This window comes from Carassius carassius, chromosome 5, assembly GCF_963082965.1.
Source record: "Carassius carassius chromosome 5, fCarCar2.1, whole genome shotgun sequence".
In the NCBI taxonomy this organism is placed as follows: domain Eukaryota; kingdom Metazoa; phylum Chordata; class Actinopteri; order Cypriniformes; family Cyprinidae; genus Carassius; species Carassius carassius.
The window spans coordinates 21,456,980-21,476,858 of NC_081759.1; the positions used below are offsets into that span (position 1 = coordinate 21,456,980).

At 37.7% G+C, this 19,879-nt stretch overlaps 2 protein-coding genes across 4 annotated transcripts; both read right to left on the bottom strand.

The window, feature by feature from the left end:
- Positions 1 to 128: 128 nt before the first annotated feature.
- On the bottom strand, positions 129 to 12,542 carry pomt1 (protein-O-mannosyltransferase 1). Of its 3 annotated transcripts, XM_059550132.1 has the most exons (20): positions 12,361 to 12,542; positions 12,020 to 12,147; positions 11,807 to 11,913; positions 11,669 to 11,719; positions 9,500 to 9,646; positions 9,302 to 9,407; positions 9,067 to 9,126; positions 8,803 to 8,896; positions 8,566 to 8,721; positions 8,303 to 8,433; positions 8,118 to 8,213; positions 4,275 to 4,367; positions 4,011 to 4,107; positions 3,831 to 3,923; positions 1,840 to 1,960; positions 1,669 to 1,766; positions 1,471 to 1,584; positions 1,252 to 1,378; positions 867 to 1,044; positions 129 to 637 (listed from the first exon to the last, which is right to left on the bottom strand). In XM_059550132.1, exons 2-20 carry the CDS (start codon positions 12,136 to 12,138, stop codon positions 463 to 465), a joined length of 2,163 nt encoding a protein of 720 aa, XP_059406115.1. In that variant the 5' UTR covers positions 12,139 to 12,147; positions 12,361 to 12,542; the 3' UTR covers positions 129 to 462. The 3 variants fall into 3 exon arrangements, with proteins under 3 accessions (XP_059406115.1, XP_059406116.1, XP_059406117.1); XM_059550133.1 differs by lacking the exon at positions 4,275 to 4,367; XM_059550134.1 differs by lacking the exons at positions 9,500 to 9,646; positions 11,669 to 11,719; positions 11,807 to 11,913; positions 12,020 to 12,147; positions 12,361 to 12,542 and having other exon boundaries at positions 8,803 to 8,889; positions 9,302 to 9,485.
- A 348-nt stretch (positions 12,543 to 12,890) lies between these two features.
- Positions 12,891 to 19,875, bottom strand: zgc:194398 (midasin AAA ATPase-domain containing protein). The gene has a single exon (XM_059550135.1). It carries the CDS (start codon positions 19,788 to 19,790, stop codon positions 14,070 to 14,072), a length of 5,721 nt encoding a protein of 1,906 aa, XP_059406118.1. The 5' UTR covers positions 19,791 to 19,875; the 3' UTR covers positions 12,891 to 14,069.
- Positions 19,876 to 19,879: the final 4 nt, after the last annotated feature.

Below are 19,879 nucleotides of genomic sequence, written 5' to 3' on the forward strand. Positions count from 1 at the left end.
TGTTGGATTCATGCAATGATTAAAATAATGGCTGCTATGAATAGGCTAATACAAAATTTGGTGATATAAAAAAATGTTTATTCCATATTTTCAGGTTTAATTGGTTAGGTGTTGTGCAAGGATTAAATAAAAGCAAATTCTAATAAATGCGACCCATCTTATTAGTTCTACAAGTCCCTAAAACAATACAATAAAATTGCCATACAAACAGGATAGTATGTAAACATAAGAGCATGATAAATTAAGCACTTAATAGTGCTGTACAGTCCATTTGGTTTAGTTTTGAGATTGAGCAGCATGAGTTCTCATTAAAGAGTTTTCACATTTTTAAATTTGGGTACTCTAGACCCTAGAAAAGTATTTCACAGATCTCTGGAGAGTCAGCAGCACTACCTTGGCTTTAGATTTCACTTCTTCATGAACTTACTGAAGCTCCCATTCTTAAAGAAAAAAAAATGGATTTCAGAGTTTTCTTAGTAGAATATCCCAACTCTCTCTCCAGCGCAGTGCAGCAAGCTCGTCTGATGATAATGCTGGCTGGCCGTAGGTCAGAGGACTCAGGTTGTGGTAAGACACGTATACTGAACAAAGGAATGCCAGAATAACACCACCAAATGCTTTCCTCTGAGCTGAGGATCTGAGAAACAGAATGATATACAGATACAAGCATAGACGTGATTTACACTGCAATGACACAATGATAAAGAAACAGGTTTCATAAACATACACCACGATTCAAATTAATTTTTTCTTAAACAAATCAATACTTGTATTCAGCAAGGATGCATTAAATTAAAAAGAAAAAATTTATCATTGCTTACTCAGAAATACACTAATGATTTTCAGACAGAAATGAGAACTCTTACCTGAATACATGGATGCACAGGTGCTCGATGACTATAGGTGTCTGCACGATCTTGAAGGTGAGTGCTGGAAGATAGTGATACAGAAACAGAGTCTTCTCCATTAGGAAGAACGGCAGGTAATTCACTGCCCAGCCTCCAAAACAAATGACACCAGCCAAAACTAGCTGTTCCCAAGAGTCTAAGAGAGAAGAAAAAGTGGGAAAAGAATAGTTTATTAAAGGTGATGATAAAGCAAACATCTCTATTATTATTGCTCACAGTTAATATCAGAGAATAAACTCCATCCCCAATATTGAACTACTTTGTGCAACATCTCCCTCACTGTCTGTGCAACGCAGACATGAATTATACATCAACTCATATGGCAGTGCTTCCAGGCACAAACCTTGAGGAATGTCTTCAACTTTCCTCCGTCGTCTTGGTAAGTAGGTTAGAAACATAAGACAGTAAACAACCAGTGAAAGGTTTGCAATGGTCCAATTAACAATATTCCCAATCAGCTGAATTTGTGCCTGTATTAAAAATAGAAAAGATTAGATTAGCCTCATATTCATTCTGTCAAACACAAAATAAACAAAAAACCAACACAATGATGTTGACATACATTACTTGAAGGATGAAGCCAGTATGCAATGTTGGTGTCCATTGTGATCCATTCAAGAGGTGATGAACTATATTTATGCTCAGACTCTTCATTCTTTACTGTAAGCATCTTCCACTGTTACTCAAACATACAACGGCAGCTTGTAAATGGCTTTTCTGATGACTGACATCAGAACCATTATTCATATTTAATATTCACCTGCAGCTCAAGAAATTTGGCCATAAAAGTGAGGTTTCTCTTGATGTCGCTGTGGGTAGGTGATTTCAACTCCAATTCCCTTTCCTTCTGTTCCTGACCTGTATATATGTGAGTTTAATCAAGGAAGAACACAAAAACAATATGAAAACATACAGATGTTACTTCTCATACTTCTGCCATAGCGATGCTCCTCCACATTCCACATGGCGCTCTGCTGGTAGCCTTTAAAAATCTTATCCCCAACCACCTCCAGCTGTTTGAAACCCCACTCCGGCAATGATGCTCCACTGAGCTGCAGAACATTAAAGAACCGGTTTAAATAACACTTTTAAAGAGATAATCCACCCAAAAATGCTAGTTTTGTCATCACCCTCATTTTGTTCTAAAGCTATATGACTTTCTTTCTTCTGTGGATCACAGAAGGAGATATTTCAGGAATGTCTGAAGGTTTTTGAGTCTCTAATGTTGTTTGGTTTCCAGCATTCTTCAAAACAACATCATTCAAATCAACAACATTCACTACTGACACACAAACACACACACACACACACATATACAGGTCCTTCTCAAAAAATTAGCATATTGTGATAAAGTTCATTATTTTCCATAATGTAATGATAAAAATTAAACTTTTATATATTTTAGATTCATTGCACACCAACTGAAATATTTCAGGTCTTTTATTGTTTTAATACTGATGATTTTGGCATACAGCTCATGAAAACCCAAAATGCCTGTCTCAGAAAATTAGCATATTTCATCCGACCAATAAAAGAAAAGTGTTTTTAATACAAAAAAAGTCAACCTTCAAATAATTATGTTCAGTTATGCACTCGATACTTGGTCAGGAATCCTTTTGCAGAAATGACTGCTTCAATGCGGCGTGGCATGGAGGCAATCAGCCTGTGGCACTGCTGAGGTGTTATGGAGGCCCAGGATGCTTCGATAGCGGCCTTAAGCTCATCCAGAGTGTTGGGTCTTGCGTCTCTCAACTTTCTCTTCACAATATCCCACAGATTCTCTATGGGGTTCAGGTCAGGAGAGTTGGCAGGCCAATTGAGCACAGTAATACCATGGTCAGTAAACCATTTACCAGTGGTTTTGGCACTGTGAGCAGGTGCCAGGTCGTGCTGAAAAATGAAATCTTCATCTCCATAAAGCTTTTCAGCAGATGGAAGCATGAAGTGCTCCAAAATCTCCTGATAACTAGCTGCATTGACCCTGCCCTTGATAAAACACAGTGGACCAACACCAGCAGCTGACATGGCACCCCAGACCATCACTAACTGTGGGTACTTGACACTGGACTTCAGGCATTTTGGCATTTCCTTCTCCCCAGTCTTCCTCCTGACTCTGGCACCTTGATTTCCGAATGACATGCAAAATTTGTCCAAAAGTCGAGTGCTGCTTCTCTGTAGCCCAGGTCAGGCGCTTCTGCCGCTGTTTCTGGTTCAAAAGTGGCTTGACCTGGGGAATGCGGCACCTGTAACCCATTTCCTGCACACGCCTGTGCACGGTGGCTCTGGATGTTTCTACTCCAGACTCAGTCCACTGCCTCCGCAGGTCCCCCAAAGGTCTGGAATCGGTCCTTCTCCACAATCTTCTTCAGGGTCCGGTCACCTCTTCTCGTTGTGCAGCATTTTTTGCCACACTTTTTCCTTCCCACAGACTTCCCACTGAGGTGCCTTGATGCAGCACTCTGGGAACAGCCTATTCGTTCAGAAATTTCTTTCTGTGTCTTACCCTCTCGCTTGAGGGTGTCAATGATGGCCTTCTGGTCAGCAGTCTTACCCATGATTGCGGTTTTGAGTAATGAACCAGGCTGGGAGTTTTTAAAAGCCTCAGGAATCTTTTGCAGGTGTTTAGAGTTAATTAGTTGATTCAGATGATTAGGTTAATAGCTCGTTTAGAGAACCTTTTCATGATATGCTAATTTTTTGAGCTGTATGCCAAAATCATCAGTATTAAAACAATAAAAGACCTGAAATATTTCAGTTGGTGTGCAATGAATCAAAAATATATGAAAGTTTAATTTTTATCATTACATTATGGAAAATAATGAACTTTATCACAATATGCTAATTTTTTGAGAAGGACCTGTATATATATATACATACATTTTTCTGAAAACTTTTATTATTATGAAATTTTTCTGTACAAACCTTCAAAACAGCTGAAGTGTTCACATGGACTAGTCGCACCTCTGATAAAATCGTCTTCCAGATCTCTCTATCAGACTCCCTGTTAACTATGTCCTATAGTGCAATGAAAATAATGTATCATAAATGTGTATCCAAGTAAATGTGCACATGTATTATATACTTATGGGTCTCAGATCTTACCACTCTCCATAGATTCTGAGCTGGCATAGACACATTGAAGTCTATGTAGCCAGAAACTTCCTGTGAGTGAGGACTCATGGGGGCTGCAACATCATGTCTTAAAAACAAAGCATAGCCATGTTATTGCTACTACTATCTCAAACAGATAACAAAAAAATATTATAACATTACTATAATTATTAATTGATTTTCATTGATATTAATGTAAATAAAAACAATTTAAAATTAAATATAACAAATCTAATGATGGTGGAACTATATTACGTGTTCAGGTAGCGAGAGGTCATTCCATGCAGCAGCTGAATAATATCGCCATGCCTGACAGGTCTGGGTGGGCTGCTGACCACAAGACTGTGCCTGGGGTTTTAAATTACAATTCACATAAAATATTTAGCTGTAGCCCATGGGTCATATTAAAAATTCACTCAATTATTAGGGGCCAAGCACCGAAGGTGCGTAGGCACCTATTGTATCCGTTAGGATTCTTATTATTATTATTAGGGGCCAAGCACCGAAGGTGCGTAGGCACTTATTGTATCCGTTAGGATTCTTATTATTATTCTGCTTCTTCTTCCGCCGCAAGTCTATGGCAGCCCATAGAACCGCTTGCGGGAAAGTTGTGCAATTTGGCACACTGATAGAGGATAATATCAACATTAACCACAGCACGTTTAGAGACTCTGACTCCAACTCTCTAGCGCCACCACTTGTCCAAAGATTAAAGTTTCTATGCTAATAACTTTTGAACCATAAGCCACAAAAGTACAATTATTTTTCCTCTGAATCCTTGGCTTATGCCAAGTCGAATGAACACCAAAATTAAAAAAATCGCAAGGTTTAGTTTTTTTGCTATATTTTATTGTTCGTAAAATGAAATATTTTTTGAACGCAGCATCGTATCGTTACAAAAATAATAACAAAAATATTTGGCTCCATGCCAAATACTGAAGGTACTCAAAACGTTTGGTGGCAGCGACACCTTGTGGTCAAGAGTTATAATGAAATATCACAAAAATGCTAATAACTTTTGAATGAATTTGACAATTGAAATGAAAATGGTCTGCCTAAATTCTGTGCGTCATGCTGAGAGTATCAATACCCATTATGCGAAAATTGGCCATACTTCCTGTCCGCCATTTTGATTAATGTTGAAAACCTACTTTTTCGAACTCCTCCTAGACCGTTAGTCCGATTTTCACCAAATTTGACGTGAATCATCTTCAGACAATGCTGGCAAAAAATTATGGATCTCGTGTCGATATACGAAATGGTACTCATTTAGCGCATCAACGAATTTGCTGGAAGAGTGCCAAAATGCATTTGAGGCTGTATCTCTGCAAAGCTTTGACATATTTGCACCAAACTTTGTATGTGTCATCGACACCTCACACTGACCAAGCCACATAAATTTGGTAACAGCGCCACCTATTGGTCAAGAGTAGTAACCATTCATTAACGGTTAATAATCACACTTATTAAAACTTTTTATTGCTTTAGCCTATTGCAATGAAACTTGTCTTAAAATATTCCCTGGCTTATGCCGATAATATAGGTACCTAATATATAGGTACCATTTTGATTTATATTGAAAACCTACTTTTTCAAACTGCTCATCAACCGTTGGTCCGATTTTCACCAAATTCGAATCAGATTATCTTCAGACTGTGCTGACACAAAGTTATGGATTTCGTGTCAATAGACGCAACCATTTTCGTACAGCGCCACTATGAACTTTAAGCACTGTGTCAAAATGACTCTAAGGTTATATATCTTCAAAGCTTTGACATACTGACATCAAATTTTGTATGTGCAAGAGTCACCTCACACTGACCATTTCACACTAATTTGATAACAGCGCCACCTATTGGTCAAATGTGATAAGCCAATAAATCCTATTACTAGTTGTTGTGTTTATTGTTTTCAAGCCATTTTGCCTAAAATAATCTTAAAACAGTTTTAATTATTTAATCCTGCCGTTCGTCTGAAGCTTGCTTCTGTAGTGCTTGGCCCCGTAATTGCTGCTTGCAGCTATATTTCTTCCTTTTTCTTCCGCCGCAAGTCTATGGCAGGCCATAGAATCGATTGCGGGAAAGTTGTATAATTTGGCACACTGATAGAGGACAGTCCCACCATTAACTATAGCAAATTTGAAGTCCCTAACTCCAACTCTCTAGTGCCACCACTTGTCCAAAATGTCAATATTTTTATGCTAATAACTTTTGAACCATAAGCCAGAAAATGAAATTTCTTTTTTTCCTCTGAACCCTTGGCTCTTGCCAAGTCAAATGAATCCCAAAATTAAAAAAATCGCAAGGATTAGTTTTTCGCTATTTTCAATTTTTTGAAAAACCTACTTTTTCAAACTCGTCCTAGACGGTTAGTCCGATTTTCACGGAAATTGGCTCAGATCATCTTCAGACCATGCTGGCAAAAAATTATGGAATTCAAGTTGATTCATCCAACCGTTGTCGAATGACACGTGAACAAATTTGACGAAAAGCACGCAAAAATGCATGTGAGGCTATATCTCGGCAACGGTTTGGCATATTGAGACCAAACTTGGTGTATTATAATAAGCATGACCTGAGACTACCTGCAGTGTTTCGACGCAGCGCCACCTAGTGGTCATGAAATATGAAAAATGCATATTTTGGCTTATATCTTCTGAATGGTTTGGCCAAAAATCACACAACTGGTCTCTTTAGATGCAGTGAGTCATGTCGAGTCGTATGATATCCAATTTTTCCGTGTCAACCATTTTAGGCGTCGGCCATTTTGAATTATGTTTTAAAATGCTGTATTTTTTGAACACAGCATCGTATCATTTCAAAAATAATTACTAAAATATTCGGCTCCATGCCCTGAATGTACTCAAAAAGGTTGGTGGCAGCACCACCTTGTGGTCAAGAATTATAATGAAATATCATAAAAATGCTAATAACTTTTGAATAAATTAGACTATTGAAATGAAAATGGTCTCCATATATTCTGTGGGTCATGCCGAGAGCATCGATATCAAATATTCGATTTCGTGTCGATATACGAAACGGTTCTCATTTAGCGCATCAACGAACCAAACTTTGTATGTGTCATCAACACCTCACACTGACCATGCCACATAAATTTGATAACAGCGCCACCTATTGGTCAACAGTAATAAACCATTCATTAACCATGAATAATTACACTTTTAAAAATGCTAATAACTTTTTAATGCATTAGCCTATTGCAATGAAACTGATCTCAAAATATTTCCTGGCTTATGCTGACAACATAGATACCAAATATGCCAGAGTAATCCGTACTTCCTGTCCGCCATTTTGATTTATGTTGTAAACCTACTTTTTCGAACTCCTCATCAACCGTTACTCCGATTTTCACCAAAATTGAATCAGATGATCTATAGACCGTGCTGACAAAATGTTATGGATTTTGTGTCGATAGACAAAACCGTTTTCACATACCATCGCAATGAAATTAAGGCATCATGCAAAAATGACACTTCAGGCTGTATCTCTGCAATGCTTTCGCATATTGATACCAAACTTTTTGTGTGTTATTGTCATCTCACACAGAACACACCAAAATGATTTAATTACAGCGCCACCTGTTGGTCAAAAATGATAGGCCATTTGATTTTATTACTATTGGTTGTATTTATGATTTTTCAGCCATTTCAATTACAGTCATCCTAAAATTGCTATAATTGCTCACTGTTGCATTTGGTGTGGTCCTTCATGCCATGCTTAGCCCCTAAATTTGCCGCTTGAGTGCTTGGCCCCGTAATTGCTGCTTGCAGCTATATTTTTTAGTAATGCTATATGTATTAAAACAATAGTTTTAGAAATTTTAGCACCACATCACGTGATCCTCTGCAGTGAATGGGTGCCGTCAGAATGACAGTCCAAACATAATAATTAATAAAAGTGTGGATTGTTTTTTGGATTATTGTATTGTTTTTTTCAGCTGCTAAACTCTGATTATGGCGGCACCCATTCACTTCTAAATTTCTCAGACTCATCTACATCTTGGATGCCCTGAGAGTCAGTGAATGTTCAGCAATTTTCTATTTATTTTGGGGTGAACTATTCTTTTAAGTCAACATACCGCCCAGGGTCTTTAATAATCCACCAGTTGTTGACATCTTTAAAAGGATAGCAGGTCACCTGCTGCTGGTGGGAGCTACCACGGCCATTTTCATACCTTTAAGCATAGATAATTAGCAAAGATTATCATGAAAATGTGGTCGTTTAGGATTATATCACCTTGAAACTTGAGTCCTGATGTCTCACCTGACTGGATAGTTAGCCTTGTGGGAGTGAAGCCAACATGGAACAGGTTTACTGGACACGGTGCGGAGAGTGACCTGTGAGCCGAATGCAACATCCAAGGGCTGTCCCTGAGTGATCCGCGCTAAACCGCCCTTTATATGAGAAATGGGAGAAATAAAGGAGATGTTGACCACTCAAATAGGTTACACTTATCTGCCCAACTATGCCCATAAGAGACTCTCACAAACTCCAAACTTGTGTACGTTCAAGAAACGGATCTGTACCTCTAGACTTGCTTGAAAGGCACTGCTCATCATCTGGTCATGAGGTCCACTGCGATACAGCAGCGTAAGATGGATGTAGAAAAATCCAACATACATGATGACGGGTAACACCACAAGAGCCAGGAATCGAACCAAAATCTGCACCGCTACTTTGCCCTTTTTACACAGATCACAAAATCATAATGTGCAAAATCATAGTGCTATAAAACCCAACAATGTTTGGTAACTAAAACTCACATGGCTTAGGGTTCGATCTCCGATAACATGCCAGGTGTGTACAGCTGCCAGGCCTAGCAGTAAAGAGTATGTGAACATACCCATGTACTTTACCCTGAAAAACAAGCCAAAAAAAGGAAAACTCAACCATTTGGCACTAATTAAATTTCATTAGCAGAGAGTGAAACTAGATTTTTGCACTTTCGGAAGAAAACATGAGTGATTGGCGCTTCAAAGACAGTAAAAAAAAAAAAAAAAAAAACCTTTTCTTATGACCGTACATACCCAATTCCACATGCACAACTGACCCCACAGGTCACAAGCCAAAACCACCTAAAAGATGAACTGAAAGAAGAGAAAGCACATGACACTTAAACTACCATGAAATTGGGGCAAATAGCATTACAGTCACAGAAGACTGACAAGACCATCCATTTACATTTAGTCATTTATCAGACACTTTCATCCAAAGTGACAATCCAGATCTGACTCTGACAAAACAGATATCAACAATTCTTACTTGTGTGCTTTGTGGAAGCGGAGGTAAGACAATACAGCTAACAGCAGGAAAAAGATTAGAACAGACTCCAGCAGCATAAAGCGTGATTGCACAATCAAGGAGTTTTCTGTAAAAAAGAAAAAACTATTTAGCCTACAGAAACAGGCAGGAAAAACCATCATTAGGCAATGACTTGAAAATGATATGCCAAGCACTTACCCATGAGGAGGAGAAAACATGCACCCAGTGCTGAAAAATGGGAATATCCAAGCTCCACCACCAGAAGATAAGCAAGAGGTACACAAAAAGAGCCAGCAAGGGCCGGTATTACCCGAAGGCTCCAAACAGGAACATTACTGGTGTATTCTACAATAGACCCAAAATCAGTAAGAGTACTGCAATTACTAATGCCTGTGTTATGTAAAACAAAAGGAAAGTTGAAATGTTGTCTTGACTAAGCCTTGACTGAACATTCACAACAGTTTTTATGTTTATACAAGTCTTAGTGTACCATGTAGCAATGCAAATTTGCTAAGTGGTTGCTGGGACTTTGCGATCAGCAATTCCTGGTTCTGATCACTACATTAGTCAGAACAGCCTAAAAGACTGTGCCATAATAGTTTTCATTTGCTCTAGTGGCCCTCAACCAGTTTTTCAGCATACAGTAAATACTAGAGGAGTATCTTATCAATATGTAGGGTGTTAAACAATGGGGTGTCTTCAATGTCTAGATGGGATTTGCCAATTACTGTGTTATCTTGTAGTGTGTGTGTAAAAAAAAAAAAGGTGTGAAAATGTGCACTCAAAATTAAAGTCAAATGCTTCACTGTTCATCTTCTATTAAAGTAAAATTAAAATCCAATGTATATGACTGTGCATCAATAATGATTATTTTCATGGCTTTGAAATGAAAGCATCATAGCAAAGTGTGTAAATACATTAATATAGTACTAGATGCATGGTATTGGACCAGGCTTAAAATGCAACACAATATCTAACAAGGGGTCTGTGGTCGGACTCCCTGTCTACCAAGTAGCACTTAAATAGCTGAACATAGCTATCTCTAGCCTTTGTGTGCTCCTCATTTGGGAGTCACACTTATGGTCTTCGCACTCAAAAGTGACCAGACACCTGAAATATAACGTCTTCTTTTTTCAGTAAAATTAATCGAATGGATTTTTGATCAATAATATTTTGTCTTTTTCTTTAATATTTTGAAAGAATTCAATGGTACTAATTAATATTTATGAAATAATTAAATTGTTTTTTTAATTTGATGCAGTATTTCAGATTAAAACAGAGACTAGGCCTTTAAAACCCAATTGTTGATGGCAGAATAGCACCTCCTAGTGAGAGTAAAAGAAGAGAAAACCCTGTCATTTTTATGGTGTAACCAATAGTGGATTCCCAAGTTGTTTTTGTACATGATTGTTTACCTTTATTAGGTTGTGGATTTAAATGTATATTATTAAGGCATTCTCAAACACTACTTTTTTGTAAAGGTTTATATTTTTTGTTGTTTTAAATGTTGATTTGAAGTGTAGGCTTTTGCAGTATTATTACTACATTCAAACCTGAACATAGAAAGCATTTTGTTACACAAAACATTAAACTTCTATGAAAAAATGTAACAAAAATGAACAGGAATGCTTTATCAGAGCTTAATCCTTCTGGGTCTGATCTGATTTAACCTCTTATTTCAGTCTTTTGACTCATTTTGGCTATTTGGTAATAGCCATACCAATTCATTTTGAGTATGTATAATTATGTGTGTGTGTGTGTGTGTATCTCTTTTACACTCTTGATTCAGAGTGTTACCCCTTCCTTGCTGTCTACTTTTTTACTGCATTGTAGTTGAATTATTGATTTTATTTTACATAGTTGCAGTGATAGTCACACCAGTTCATAGGTGTGTGAACAATTATGTGTCTGTGTGAGTTGGTGTGTTGATTTTGTACTCTAGATGTTTTAGAGTTTCACCCCTTCATTGCTGTACAGTTCTTTGCTTCATTGTAGGGGATTTGTAGATTGTACACTCAAAATGTTCTATATTTTTTCCCCCCATTTCCCATTCCATTTTCCTATGGACGGTCATTTTTGACCGAAGACCATGAGTGTGACTAATGTTTTGGGGTTTTTTTTTACAACCGCTTAGCTTTTTCGAATCATGGCCTCAATATTTTTTTTTTTGTTTTGAGTTCACATTGAGTTTCACCAAGTTTCGTACCATTCTGGTGCAGCTCCAATTTGTAAAAATTCTAAATGTTAAATTCTCGAAGACTGCACAAGGACTAGGATATGTTAGAATTGGCTTAGAGACTGGACAGTCTGTACATGAAGAGTTGTTTGGCTTTGTCAGCTCAACATAAACCTGTATAAGATGATCACCTGCTCCAATCCGGTTCCAAACAAAATTGCCATCAAATCCTCCTAAATATGCTGCAAAGATAAATAATATGCATTAATAAATAAACATAAAGTGGCTTACTTCATGAATATGAGTATAAGTGTCAAATATCTTGTCACCTCCTAAAGCTAGTATCATGTGGCCAAAAGGTGGACCACTCTCATCAATGAAAAACACTTGCTTCATGTACAGAGACAGGAACTGTCCGTAATAAACTTCATCAAACCTGTAGCAGTATGCAAACATGATATACTTATGTGTATTCTTTTAATCCACAAAACTAAAAGAATATAAATATCTATAAAATAAACAACAATAAAACGAAGACTTACACAACAGCTTTAGGAAAGTGAATGCCATAGAGTCTGGTCACGAGCGCTAAAACTGTCACTGCCACCAGCAGCAGATTGATCTCCACTGACACACTGAAGGGCAGCTTCACACACGGCATGCTGCCTCACTACAGCCGTTCATTATGGTAAAACATACCGTTACTACTGTATACATTTTCATTCAGTTGCAAATACAAACACGCAGGACCCGGCATGGAAAATGAATTAGCATATTATTTAAATACATGTAATTTATTTACCTTGATTCAGTTAGATTTCGTTGTGAGCTTCTCAAGAGTTTCGCAATCATTGGTTAACACTGCTGCTTTCACGACAATTACCTGTGCTTTGTCTTTCCGCAAAATGTAATGAATACCAACCTTCGCTAAACCTGGACTTTATTTAAAAATATATATATACAGCTGTGTCTCTGGCATAAGCGACAGCTTGTCTTCACGCTAAAAACACTTAAATATGTAAATAAGCCGACGGTGTGTAGTGTGTGTTCAAGTGTACTACTGGGCCACCGTAGTATTGCCCATTTCAAAATAAAAGTTAAACATTCCTATAGTTAGATAAATCCCTTTTATGACACGATAAAGTATGTGGGCACGTAAACCAAATACTAAAAATATCAAGTGGCATTCATGTGAAAGAAAAATAACCCAAACAAAATGCAAATCGTGTAAATAATTATAATTATATATAATTATAACTATTATAGAATTAATTTTTGCAACGAGAGATAAACTGTACAGATTAAGCTAAAAAAAGAACTGACTTTATACATCCACTTAAAAATTAATGTGATCAAAGTAACTGTAAATGTGTAACTGTAAAAAATTGACAATTAATTACAGAATAAAGGTCATTTGTTTGATGTAACTTTTATTGTTATTTATGCATTTTAAAGTTATACAGTTATGAGAGCTACTTTGCTATGAGTGTCGGTTGTGAGAGAAAACATAAAAATAAATCAAACAAATACTGTAATGTGTGAAACAACTGACACATCCATTGAGCCATCCTTTTCCCAAATCACGTGTTTTATGTGCTGTAGGTGTCACAGGGATGCTGAAGCCTATCCCAATATACAACTGACACAAATAAGTTCTAATAACCTTGAAAATTCATGACTTTATTTAAACATTTAAGAAAAAAACAACTGACAAAGCAGAGTTCACGAAAATATTTTCACAGGACAAGCACAGAGGTCAAAGAAAGAAAGTAATTATTTTTGCATTTCAACATTGATGAAACATGAAGCTACCTGAACTGCTCTGCTAACAGAATGAAGAGTAAAATAAACAACAAACCCATAGCATTACACATTCACAAACATTTGATACTTAAAAGATATTGCAATAATGCTAAAAAGGTTGCATTTACAAAATAAATTGCTGTGAGATTTAAAGAAGACTTAATACAATTCAAAGAAAGAATGTTATTGGCAATAAAAACAAGGGCAGTTGTGGCAGATAATCTATAATTAGAAAAAAATGCAATCACAAAACATGTCACAAATTTGAAAATCACATTTGAAAGGTACATGGTATGTAACAGAAGCACAAAGTACATTGTAAAAATGTTTCATACAAGCACCTATGCTTTGTGAGCACCTGTGTACTCTGAAAATAAGGAACAAATTTGTTAAATTTAGGATTCAATCCAACATAATGCAGTGGATTATTGTATGTTTCATTTAATTGGATTTAAAAATAGTGCTATACATTAAAAACTACCTTTAAAATGTATTTGCCAATGCATAATACAGAAAAAAAATGAAAGAAGTGACTAAAGATATTATAGTTAGACATTTATCAACTAAATGTTATCCTGAACATGCTTATTTTAGTAAATCCTAATTTAAAGAAACAACTGTTTTATAAAATCCCAGATATTTCAGAAGAAAATATATAGTAGTTGAAAATAGTTTGTATTATTTTGAGTATGAAAATGTAATAGAAAAATTTCACATTATGTATATAATTGGTTGGTCCCAATGCATACGAGGCTTGTACTAAAACAAGAGCCACAAATCACTAATCTGCTAAACAATTCTTGCCCTAACATGGCGTTTGGATCTGCGTGCTGATGCTGAGTCAGTAATGGCTTTTCTTTTCCTCTCATGTCTCTGTTTCGCTGTTTGTTGTACTTCTGATTCAGAATCTGATTCATCTTCCTTAGTTTTGGATTCATGCACTTGTAGCCTCAATGATTTTCGTTTGGTTGAAGCAGTAGCTGAGCTACTCTGAAGAACATGCTTTCCAATGGCAAGACCTTTCTCATCATCATCAGAGATATTTTCTTCACCTTTCTCATACTTTTCTGCAGATGGGAATATCTCTTTTGGAGCCTCCATCACCACTCTGTTCTGCTCATCTGCTTTGTTTTCTACTTGAACAGAAGTTTCCTCTACCTCCAGCGCTAAAGTGAACCCCTCATTTGTACTGGGCTCAAGATCTACATGTTGCTCTATCACCTCCTCTATTATTTCATCCGTCATAATCTCTTCTTTATCCTTGTCTGTCTGGGTTTTATTTAATGTGCTCTGTTTTTGCTCCTCTTGAGATTTACCTGCACCTGGCTCAGTGTCTTTTTGCACATTACATTCTCCGTCTGATTTAGTCCCATTTTTCTGTATTTTTTCTAGTATTTCTTCACCCAAATTACTCCCCTCAAAAACTGCTGCAGTTGCATCTAACCTCAGCTCTACACTGTCTTCTGTAAATGTCACTTCTACTGAGTCAGTTTGTCCCATAACTGCCTCCTTGACTTGCTCACTATCGTCATCATGCTCTTGTTTACGAAGACGTTTGGATTTCCTTGCAGCAAATGTTTCAACAGTCGTTCTTTTTCTCAGGGATCTCCTTTCCACTGCTGATTCCTCCAAATCAGCAGAACTTCCTTGCACACCTTCTGCGGCTCCCTCGTTTTCTCTTGCTTGGAGTGGTTTTGCTTCTTTCTGTACACTGGAAACCTCTTCTTGTTCATTAAGCATTGGCATATCTTCTCTCTCAAGATTTTCTTCTTGAGTTTTGTTCTGTTCAGTGTTTACCTGGCTGCCACTGTTACTTTCCATGATTTCAAAGGTATCATCTTTTGCCTTTGAGTTTTCTGACTTTCCATCTGTATTTGTCTGAATTACACCCTCTCCCTCTTTTGTCTCCAAATTTTCAAATTCAGCACTGCTGTTCTCAGCAACTAATGCCTCATTCTCCTTCCCTACAGGGGCATTTAAATGATCAGTTTCTCTGTCTGACTCCAGCTCTTGTCTGTGGAGGCGTTTTGATTTACTTCTTGGTGTAGATTGGACTGTTACTGTTCGGTATCTGAGACTTCTTGTAATGAAAGCTGCTTCTTGCTCTGAGTTTTCTAAAGAAACCATCTCCTCCACAGCTGTTGTCTTAAATTCATTTGTCAGATCCATGTCCCCCACATTTTCACCCAGTGACACTGATTCTTCTTGTTCCTGCTCTATGTTTTCCTGTGAAGGCTCTGCTTTTTCTTCTTCCTGAACTCCCCCCTCTACATCTTTTTGCGATTTATCCATTTCCTGCCGAATTTCATTTTCAGTTATTTTAATTAAGCTCATAGTCTCATCTTCTTCAACATCTGTAGATATTTCAAGCAAAGCTTCATCCACCCTTCTCTTATCATTTGATATGTCTATGTCTTGCTCATCTAAAGTAGTTTTCACCCTTTTACTTACATCTCTATCTTCATCAAGATTTTCCGCATTGGTCTTTGCTGTCATTAAAGAAGTTTCTTCTTTTCTACTCATCTTTGCTTCTTTTGCTGGTTCCAAGTCTGCTTTGCTGAGACGTGCAGATTTTCTCATTTTCTGTGTTGATGTGACTGATTGGGAACTGATCCTTAGACTTCTTCGTGTTGTCCTTTCACTTTTATTTTCATTGGTTTCAGAACTTTCCACCTGCAAGACCTCTTCCTCTGCTTGAATGGGTGTCTCCTCTAAAACAAATGTTTGCTCCTTGTTAAGCACCGAAACTTCATCCATCCCCATGGGTTTTTCTGTTTCAACTGTTTCTTTCTCATTCTCAACAGATAGCTCATATTCCTGTTGCTCTAAAATGACTTCATCTCTTTCCATCTCACGGATTGCCTCATTCCCTAAATTTGTTTCCTTGTTCTCCATGTTGTTAATTACTTCAAATCCTTTTTCTATTACATTCTCATCAGGTTCCCCCTCTATAAGTGAGATAATGTTCTCAGTAGCTTCTACAGTTGTTTTTTTAAGTGTTCCTTCTTGATCTATTTCTGCTCCTTCTTTATGCACTTCTTCGTCTCCTTTTACTGTTAGTTGAACTGTTACAGTTTTATCTTCAAAAACTTCAGCCTCTTGTCTTTGTGCTCGTCTAGATTTCTTCATTGGTGGAGACTGAATTTTTATTGTTCTACGCCTGAGACTTCTCTCTGTGCTGACTGATGCCTCCTCTTCTAAGATTTCCTGGACAGCTTCTGGTGCCTCCTGACCAAGACTTATCATCTCTAAAGAAATATCTTGATTATTTTCTGTCTCCTGAATTATATTTGTGTTGTCTTTGGTTGTTGTTGCTTTTTGATGTTCTCCAGATGTTACACTCTCTTCCACATCCTTATCTAGGACCATCTTATTTTCCTCTTCATTCTCTCTCTCTCTTAAATCATTCTGTCCTACCAAATCGTCTGTTGGTTTTTGCCCCTCAACTGTCATGTCTTGTTTGTCCTTTTCTGATATCAGGTAACATATTTGATATTCACTTTTATGTGGTTCATACAGTTCCAGTTGTTTCTCTGTGTGAAAATGTGTCAGGACTTCAGGAGTGTCAGTCTGTTCTTCTGTATTTTGGGCAAGTTTGTTTAAACCTACAGGTAATAGTGTGTCTTTTTGCAGTATTACTGGAGTACCATCATCTTTCTCTACCTCCTCGTCAGGTTCTGCTTCTTTAGGTGGGACCTCTTCTACAATCTGAGTGGGCTCCTCTTTATCATTTATTTCTTCACCCATCAGCAGTTCAGAAGTCTCATGTTCACCAGCTGTATTTACTTCAACATTTGTATTTGCTATTTCAAGACTTTCCAAGATGCTCTCTACTGTAATTATTGGCATACACACATTCACAGTCTCTTCTGTTTTTGCTGAGGTTTCTTCATGTTCATATCTACTCATATTTGTCTCTTTCACTTGGTCCAACTCTACTTTGTGGAGACGTGTAGATTTTCTTGTTTTCTGTGTAGCTGGGACTGATTTCGCACCGAGCCTGAGACTTCTCCTTGTGATCCTTTCACTGTCACTTTGATCGGACTCTGTGCTTTCCCCCTGTGAAAATTTATCCTCTATTTGAATAGCTGTCCCCCTTACAACGTATGTTTGCTCCTTGCTAACCACAGGGTCAATCTGCAGTTGTATCACTGGAGTACCTACATCTTTTTCTACCACCTCATTAGGTTCTGCTTCTACAAGTGAGACCTGTGAGACCTCCTTCTCTATTTGGAAGGTAGCACCCCCTACAATGAATGTTTGCTCTTTGCCAACCACTGGGTCAATCTCCATGGATTTTTCTGTCTCTGTTGTTTCTTTGTCATTTTTAACCAATGGCTCATTTTGCTGTAGCTCTAAATTGGCTTCTTCTTCCACCCCAGGTGTTTCCCCATCTGTGTCTTTTGTCACAGCAAAATTTTTTTCCTTGTCCTCCATCTTGTTGATTTCTTCAACTCCTTTTTCTGCTACATTATCTGCTTTGTCGAATGGGATGACCTCAGTAGAATCTACAGTTGACTTCCTAAGTGTTTCCTGCATTTCATCAACTACGTTTCCTCTTATTGTGATGTTTCTAGTTTTATCTTCAAAAGCTTCAGCCTCGTGTTTTTGTAAACGTCTCGATTTTCTTCTAGGTGGAGACTGAATTTTTATTGTTCTACGCCTGAGAGTTATCTCTGTGCTACTTGATGCCTCCTCTTCTAAGACTTCCTGGTCAGTTTCTGGTGCCTCCTGAGCAAGACTACCCATTTCTCTGTCACTGTCCATTGGCTTTTCTTTTAAAGTAATATTGTGATCTATTTCTGCCTCCTGAATTGTGTTTGTTTCGTCTGCCATTATTGTTGTTTTTTCAGGATGCTCTCCAGAATTTACTGCTTCTTCCACATCCTTGTCTATTGCCCTATAAACGTCTACGATCTCTGTCACTTTTAAGTCATTTTGTTCTTCCAAATCTTCTGTTGGTTTTTGCTCCTCAAATGTCATGTCCTGTTTATTTGGTTTATTCTGTTCTTCAACTGTGTTTTCATCCTCCATTTTGTTTTTCTCTGGAGTTTTTTCAGTAGCTTCCTCTTTTTGTAGTTGTTCTAGCTGTTCTTCCTCTTCTGATGTCAGATTACATAGTTGATATTCACTATTATCTGATTTATCCTGTTCCAGTTTTTCCTCTGTCTGGGAATATTCTAGGACTTCTGGAGTGTCACTCTCTCCTTCTGTATTTTGGTAAAGTTTGTTTAAATCATCAAATTCTACTGTGGCTTTCTGCAGTTGTATCACTGGAGTACCATCATCTTTTTCTACCTCCTCATCAAGTTCTGCTTCTACAAGTGAGACCTGTGAGACCTCCTTCTCTCTTTGGATGGTGGCCCCCCCTACAATGAATGTTTTCTCTTTGCCAACCACTTGGGGGAACTCCATAGATATTTCTGTCTCAGCTGTTTCTTTGTCATTTTTAACCAATGGCTTATTTTGCTGTTGCTCTAAAGAGGCTTCTTCTTCCACCTCAGATGTCTCCTCGCCTGTGTCTTTTGTCACCGCTAAATTTGCTTCCTTGTTCTCCAACTTGTTGATTTCTTCAAGTCCTTTTTCTATGACATTAACTTCAGGTCCTGCTTCTACGAGTGGGATCACCTTCTCAGTAGCATCTACAATTAATGATTGAGGCACTTTCTCTTTATCAACTATTTCTACACCTTGCTCCACTTCATCAGCTTCCTTTTCTGTTATTAGGACTGTTTCCATTTTATCTTCAGAAACGTCAGCCCCTTGTTTTTGTATACGTCTAGATTTGCTTCTTGGTGGAGACTGAACTCTTTTTGTTCTTCGTCTAAGACTTCGCTGTGTGCTGACTGGTGCCTCCTCTTCAATGTTTTCTTGAACAGCATTCCCCTTGGCAAGACCGATCACCCCTACATCCTCATTCTGTTTGTTTTCAATTGTATTGTTTTCCACCAGGCTGCCATCAGCTGGCATTGTGGCCAAATCTTCAGTTGACTTTTGCTCTTCAACTGTCACGTCTTGTTTATCGAGTTTGTTCTGCTCTTCAACTGTGTTTTCTTCCTCCATTTTCTCTTCCTCAGGGGTCTTTTCAGCATCTTGTTGTGTTTGTACTTCTTCTTGTTCCTCATCTTCTAATGCCAGATTAGACAGTTCTTGTTCACTTTTATCTGGTTCATAAAGTTCCAGTTTTTCCTCCGTTTGGAAATGTGTAAGGTCTTCTGAAGCCTCGACCTCTCCTGTGTTTTGGGAATGTTTGCTCAAATCCACAAGTACTACTGTGGCTCTTTGTAATTTTATTACTGGAGTACCATCACCATTCTCTACCTCCTTGCCAGGTTCTACAAGTGAGACCTTTTCTTCAGGACCATCAACAATCTGAAATATTTTCTCCTGATCATCTATTTCTACACCCAAAGGTAGTCCGGGACTCTCTGGAACTGTGGCTTCCTCAGTATTTGTGTTTACTATTTCATCAAGACTTTCCAAACTGGCCTCCGTTGTAATAACTGGCATACATGCATCCACAGTCCCTGCTGTTATTGCTGTTATATATGTTTTTTCATATTCATTTCCACTCATGTTTGGTTCTTCCACTGGCTCCA

Coding starts and splice junctions, on each gene's coding strand:
- pomt1 (XM_059550132.1), bottom strand. CDS start 12,138: ATGCCGTGTGTGAAGCTGCCCTTCAGTGTGTCAGTGGAGATCAATCTG. Junction 9,127..9,301: donor CGCTTCCACAAAGCACACAA/GTAAGAATTGTT, acceptor CTCTTCTTTCAG/TTCATCTTTTAGGTGGTTTT. Junction 8,434..8,565: donor CCTTTCAAGCAAGTCTAGAG/GTACAGATCCGT, acceptor TCTCATATAAAG/GGCGGTTTAGCGCGGATCAC.
- zgc:194398 (XM_059550135.1), bottom strand. CDS start 19,790: ATGCCAGTTATTACAACGGAGGCCAGTTTGGAAAGTCTTGATGAAATA.